Source organism: Ananas comosus, linkage group 12 (assembly GCF_001540865.1).
Source record: "Ananas comosus cultivar F153 linkage group 12, ASM154086v1, whole genome shotgun sequence".
Taxonomy (NCBI): Eukaryota; Viridiplantae; Streptophyta; class Magnoliopsida; order Poales; family Bromeliaceae; genus Ananas; species Ananas comosus.
The window spans coordinates 5402363-5409690 of record NC_033632.1 but is presented as its reverse complement, the minus strand read 5'-3'; the positions used below and the strand labels follow the sequence as shown (position 1 = coordinate 5409690).

At 38.1% G+C, this 7328-nt stretch overlaps 1 protein-coding gene across 1 annotated transcript in view; it reads left to right on the top strand.

The window, feature by feature from the left end:
- LOC109718504 (serine/arginine repetitive matrix protein 2-like) overlaps positions 1425–7328 on the top strand; it is a 13786-nt gene continuing 7882 nt past the window's right edge. The window contains exons 1-2 of the mRNA XM_020244757.1: positions 1425–1755; positions 1849–1883. Coding sequence (XP_020100346.1) covers positions 1425–1755; positions 1849–1883 — 366 coding nt within the window. The remainder of the gene's footprint in view (positions 1756–1848; positions 1884–7328) is intronic.

The following is a 7328-nucleotide window of genomic DNA, read 5'->3' as shown; positions in this document are numbered from 1 at the left end:
TATTTTCGTTAATTATTTCGTTAAACTTTATATAAAAAAAGCTTCAGATACGCATACTATATTTATCGATAGTCCACTTTAGTATCCTTTAATTTTACTTTATCACTGATTTTAAAAAAATAGATAATAAGAATTGAATAAACAAAAAGAATAAAAACGAAAAGCACCCCGCCCCGTCCCCCCGCCGCCCCCCCGCGCCGCCGCGGCCCCCCCGCCCCCCGCGCCCAACCCCCACAGGGGGCAAATTGATACGTATTTAACCACAGGGTAGCTTAAAGTGAGAATGCACGAAAACCCACAGGGGGGGTTTTTTTTGCAGTTTTCTCCCTTAATTTTTAAAATAAATAGCATACTTTTGATCACGATTAGTTTAAGATTATTAAATTTATTTTAATAATATACTACTGCCTGCCAATCCGGCGGGTTAACTACCTACTACAGTAAGTAGTTTGTTAATACGATAAAAACACTATAGTCCAACAAAATTAATAAAAATCAAATTTAACTAATTTAATTTTTCAGTATTTTTAGGTAACTAAGTGAAAAATAGTACTCATTGTGTGTCATTGATGTATATATGTTTGCAATAAGTTAAGATTATTGATGAATCTAGACAGAATTTTTCATTATTAATTTCTTTACAGATTATTTCGAATCAATCTAAAATCGTAGAATCTTTGAAAATTTCTGGAAAAACGAAAGAACTCAATTTGTTACTATGATTCTGTTACAAACTTATTTTTTATTAAAATAAAGGTATAATAAATAAACTACTAATTGATACAGAGGTATTAAATTTAACAAAATTATAGATACTCTAAATTTATATAATAACACCTGCAACGAAGTATTATACAAATAAAATTAGATTATAAGTGATGGTCCTAACTAAAAAGATCGCCTATAAGTTAAGGGGTACTCTGCTCAATTTTCCCAACCGTTATACGTCAGAACCAGGACCCTCTTGTATGCCAAGTGGAATGCAATAATTAATTAATTACTAGAAGCCTGTCTCTAATCCCATCCCCAATTATAAGGGCATCGTATTAGTCGGGAGATACGACGTTGTCAACAGTAGATCAGGACACAGGAATTAGAATCTAGGCAAAGATTATGCTGGCCAATACGACGCTAGTACGCCACCCCTCTATTCCATCAATTACGACGCTTCATTGTCATGCTCATCTCCCTGCTTGACTTCAGAAATCTAATTCTGGATACCAGGAGAGTGGAAGATTAGCCATAGTACATTAACGACATAGAAATTTTTTTTTCCTCTCATTCGCTCCTGTTCGAGAGCTTCGTCATCGTTAACTTTCTGGAAGGAAAAGAGAAGAGATCGAGAGAGAGAGAGAGAGAGAGAGAGTGGCACTAGTTACTATGTGGTTGGACGATCTTCTGTTGCTTCGCTGTAGTCCCCACAGATGAATGGAACCTGCTGCTCAAGAAGCCGCTCGCTGCCGCTGCCACAAGGGCCGACCTTCAGACCACCTCCGGGCTCGCGACGAAATGGAGTTGAGCACAGCGATGCCCGCGGCCGCGCGGCCTCCTCCTCCCTCGCCTCCCCTTCCGCCTCCGCCGCTCCTCTCCCTGCCCCTCAACTCCTCCTTTCCGGTGACGACGTCCGAGCTCGAAGACGAAATGAGCGAGCAAAACCGCCAGGCGCAAACCCAGAGACGCCATCCGCAGGCAACAGCAGCAAGCAGGAGGAGTGGCTTCCGTCATCTCAGGAATGCTCGATAAGGTCATCCCCGCGTAATAACAAGAAGAAAGGAATCAGAGGAACGAAGATCAGGAAAAAAAGGCGCTGTAAGACCTAGTACTGCAAGCATCCAATCGACAACACAGCAGACAGACCAATCACAAAGGAAAAGGAACAGCAGGTTAAGGATGTCCTCGAGAAAAAGAGGCCACGACAAAGCGCAGACGCATATCGCTACAGGGAGAGGCAACATCTGACATCCGATTGAAGCAGCAGCAACAGCCACAACAAGCATCCGCAAGGCAGTACAGCTCGCTTCACCTCTGTTCAGGAAAAAGAGAGACTGTAGGACTCGCAAGCAAATCCAAGAGAGGACCCGACGCAAGACGAGAGGCGTGTATCGACGAATGGAGGGACCCCACTAGAGAGGCCGGCCGCAAGGCCACTTCCCAGTTTTCAGCGTCGACGTGCATTGGAATTCCGGCAGGCGAACGCCAGAGGATCAACCAAGATCAAGGGATGCGTGTATCAACAAAAGGCGCAGGATGAGGCCATGCACTACCGATTTCCGAGTGCCGACGGTCGTCAGAATCGGAAGCGAGCCAAATACTCAGCAGAAAAAAAGAAGATGGCAGACCAAGAAAAACTTCACTAAAATCTACTAGGGAGGCCACCCGGATCCAGCATGCAATGGCTGCATCTTTAACCCGCCTGCTTATATGGTATAAGCTAGAGACATATCAAGGCTCAGAGTCGCACTATAGAAAAAGGCGATGGATTTTGAGTCACTGGCGCTGTAAGAGCGCACAACCGGCGCGTGCTAAGATAAGTGTGAAACTCTAAACTACTGACCCTCCTTTTCATTGCGTCTCTTCTTTATCACATGTGATTTGAGATTAAAAGATGTTACGTTGTATGGCATCATACTTCTACATATTTGTGAGAGTGGTGCGGTTGGGAGATTTGGTTAATTGGGAGGGTGACAGTAGGTAGTCTTCTATATTGTTAACTATTTTTGATATCTTTCATTTAATTTTTATTTAATGATTTAGATTTTTTTTTTTTTAAATGTAACCTGGCAATATCAGTCATATTACCCAGGTACTCAAAAAGAAATATTTTGATCTTTCTAATATGATAAACAATTTACGTAATTTTACGTGACTATATTATCCAAATCTCTATTCTTTTTTGTTTTTTTTTTTGTCTCTTCTATTTTGTCCTTTCATTCATAGTAAGAGAGTAAAAGCGGTACAAATTCACCGGATTTTTTAACACCACTCCCGACATTTGAACCCTGAACTATCAAATCGCGAAACTCTAAGCCGAATCCAAATCTGACGAATTGTTAGAAATCATATCCACACCGCATACCAGACTAAAACTTTGAATACCGAACCTATAGGCACATTAACCCACCAAATCCGAACCTTAATTAATTTATTTCTCTTTACAAGTATTTTAATATATTATTGAATTAAATCTAAAATTTCAAAATATATACTTAAATATAACATCAAATATATAACTATATATATACAGGATATATATATATATATATATATATAATATATCTATCGTGAGGATGAGTGCGCAATCAAGGCAAAGCTGAAGCGGCCGGATATTAAGAGCTCGGGTGCTGGGTGTACACACACAGCCCAGCAGCGGCAGGGCCTGAGGGAGGGATGTGTGTGTGAAGTGGTGTGCGTGAGGTGTATATATATATTATATATATTATATTTTGACTGTTTATATTAAAATACATATTCATTTAAATATAAACTAAATCCTTGAGTTTGCTTTCGGGTTTGAAGTTTGGTATTCAATAAAATTATGAAAAGTACCGTCCCCCCATTGATCATCCCTAATTCACAGTATTTTGTCAGTGTTAATATTCGTAATCTACAATAGGTTCTTAAAAAACTATTACAACATGTTAACTACATGAATTTAAATTTTTTTTTTGTAGACCTGTACATTAATTTTATTCAAAGTTGTGATAAAAATTAATCATCTAAACTACAGTAAATTTAATAAGTGTCTTACAAATTAACACATGTTGAAACTTCGTTATTATCAATATTAAATTTGTAAATTTGGTAGGACAAAATTTCTCTTATTTAAATTTAAATTTTAATTTAAATATATAATATTTAACTTCAACATCTATTCAGAAATATTACTATTTTAAATTCTAATAATTAATTTAAACTAATGCCTAACATTAAAGAATTCTAACTTTTAAAAATGCATGCTAAATTTGGGATATTAAGTCAAATCTTAACATTAATGCTTAAATAGTGCATAATTAAATGCTCAAATTAGGATATTACTCATTTTTTTAAAAAAAATATTGCGCTAGTTTAATTATAAAAATAGTCATAAGAACTCCTGAGGATTAGTCACATAAATAACTTTTTATGAAACCTACTATCTAATGAAATGAATTTTAACCTTCATAATCAACCAGTTAATTTTTTTTTATTTTTTTAAAGTAAAGTACATGAATCAATTTCTCCTGTAAATTTATTCGTGTAAAATATGTGATTAATTTGAAGTAGCTAGTTTAGGTGAACTTTGATAAATATGCTTCCGTGTGTAAGATTAACGTCATTAAAAACAGAGGTTCTGAGCTGAGAAAATTGATTTTATTGAGGCTCAATTTTATGTTTAATGCTTCTCTACTTTCGATTTTAACACATCACACTGATAACTAGACGACCGCTTTGAAATTCAGCGTAGTCCACTTAACATAGATTTCAATCAAAATTGGTAGCAAATAACCTCCATTGGAGTCAAAGCCTCGGTCCAAATTAATCTAGGCTGACTCAATTGAGAGTATTTGAAATTCATAAGCAATCCTAGAGTTAATACCGAGTTCATATACATATAAAGTATGACCAATGTTAGGCTTACTAATATTTTTAGAATAAAAATAGAAATTTTAATTGGACATATAGTCTATTCTTGATTGTGGACTGTTCAAACCTTTTAAGTTTAGGATTTTGGGTAATAATCTATACAATCAAATTTGTTTGATATAAATGGTTCTTTCTAGTTCAGTTTATAGGCCTTATTTAATTGAAATAATTGTCACACATATTATAGTGTAAATATCTAATCAAATAAAAAAAAGTGCACGATGCGATGCATCTATAATTATTGGAATGGAAGAGTCTTAAATGCTCAAATACAAATTAAAATTAAAAATTATAGTTAGATAACAAATGCAAAGAGTTTTAAAGTTAAGATAGTCGATCAAATGAGTTAATAGTCAACATAATATTCTAAACATTTTTACCTTATATTTTGTTGGATCGAATCAAACCTTATATATAAGTATTCCATGAAGTGCATATAGACTCGATGTACACCGTCAACTTTTATATTCTAAAACTCGACATACTACCTTTTGAGGGGCAATTGGGAGGATTTAATGGCGACAGAATTAGAAACTTGCAGGTCAATGTTCTCTAAATGCCTTTCTCCAGATATGCCGATTAGCACTCTCATTTATTAAATTTTATATAATTTTACAGGCAAATTTAAAAAATATATTTGATGAGATATTTATACGCATCCAACCAACCTAAAAATTATTTCATTACCAACGCTGGATATACACAAATGCTTATAACATTTTAGCAGATTTGATTATAGATTTTTAGAAACCCGTAGCTGTGAACAGTTCAATGTGTTTTGGTACGGTTTTTGATGTTCTAAAAAGCCCGCTTTTGAAACAGACCCCCTGATCATATCGTGCACTCTTTGTCTTCTCACGTTCTTACGAGGCATTTTCAAACTGTGTCACAGAAAAATTGTGTGGGTAACCTTTCCTAAATTAGTACATTCCAAGGATATTTATTTTTAACAGCGTTGTGGATCTTTTATTTTTGTCTGGATTTGAAACTGATCCCAAGATACAACAAAGGTATGTGAGGTACAGTCTCGCAGAGAAATTGTTGCCAAATGACCTGGTGCAGCTCATGGCTAAATCCTGGCACGGACCATTTTATATGGCATAAAGTGAAGATTCATCCTAGTCTATTTTAACGATATAATAGAGTTAGAACTTTTTAAATCCCGGTTCAAGGCATTTTTTGATATGTGGGCTTAAACCCAAAAGGTTAAGAGAGTTATTGCATTCTAGGACGGTCAGTCCTAGATGATGCCACTCCCCTTAAGCAAAGTTGAGGTTACACGATGCTATGCTCGGATGACAAGGTTAACGAGACGCCGTCTCAAATATCGTTTATACGCGAGTCTGAGCATTAACGAGGACGTCGGGGCTTAAGAAGGAACAATTATGAGACCGCAGATAGTCCCTATATATAAAATAACTAATATAGGGATATTACCTCTTAAATCGGCGATTTAAAACATTTTGGGTGTGATGATTAGACCCCCAAGTAGGTAAAAAGAATTTAAGCGTGCTAAGAATGGACGGACAAATAATAGAATGACTGAACCCTTGGACAATTGCGGGCATCACAACAAAGTGGTTTATTACGTGACAAATTTAATGCGAAGTTATAATTTGTACATTTATAAACTAAATTGAAATGAAAGTGTGAGTGCGTGAGAAAGCTCCCTAAAATTGAAAGTTAACTGACAATTTATTATTGCCAATTTGCATAAAAAATCCACTTATGTTGCGCTTTTTGTAAATCCGGCGTCACCTTTTTTCGTTTTGCAGACTTCGGTCGGTTTTTTAGCAAAACTGCACCAAAATAATCCTTTATACTTTTTCTCTTCCTCTTTCTCTACTCGTCCACTCTTCGTTCTCATCGTTCTTCTTTTTTCTTTTTTTCTTCACGATCCGCCCGAAATAAAAAAAACCGAAGGCCCAGGCGGGTGGCGGCCCCGAGACTAGAGCGGGCTCTTGCTTCTCTTCTTCTCCTGTAGGGCATCATATTTCTTTTTCTCTTTTAATCCTTTTTGCTTCCTTCTTCTTCCTACCGCTGGAGCACTTATTTTTTTTTTTATCCCGCATAGTTCTCTTCTTCCTCCTTCTTACTTGTCTTCTTCCTGTAAGAAGCACGGGGCCTGTGCCAGGCGACTTCTGCGACCCGTCGCCCACGCGAGCTTCGACCGCGTCGACCCCTGAGACCCCGCCACGGCCATCGCTCAAGTCCGGGGCAAGCTCTTACTTCCTCGTCGACACTCAGTTCCCCGCGCCGACACTCTGCGAGCCGCCGACCCCCCCATCCGCGGCAACCTGAGCTGTGCGACGCCCGGCGCGCCAGATGCGCGTTCCTACTGTTGCACGCCCAGAAGCCCGGCGTACGACTATCCGACGTCGACCGCCACTCGAAGTACGTCCGTCGCGGGGATTCGTCGCGGGCGCAGAGGCCGGGGAGTAGCTCCTACTTTCGTCGTCGACCTCTCTCCCCGCGCGCCGACCCCGCGAGCCCACCACCGCCGGCGTGGTTTTCACCATTACACCATTAATGAGAAAATGGTGTAACCATTAACATTAATGAATGTAATTACATCCAAGTTACACCCTGTGTGTAACGTTGTAATTAGCAGACCATTAATGGTGTAATGGTGCACAGCCATTAATGCGTGGAAAAAGAGTGTATACCTATTACTATTAATTGTGCACGTATGCAAGCCCCTCATC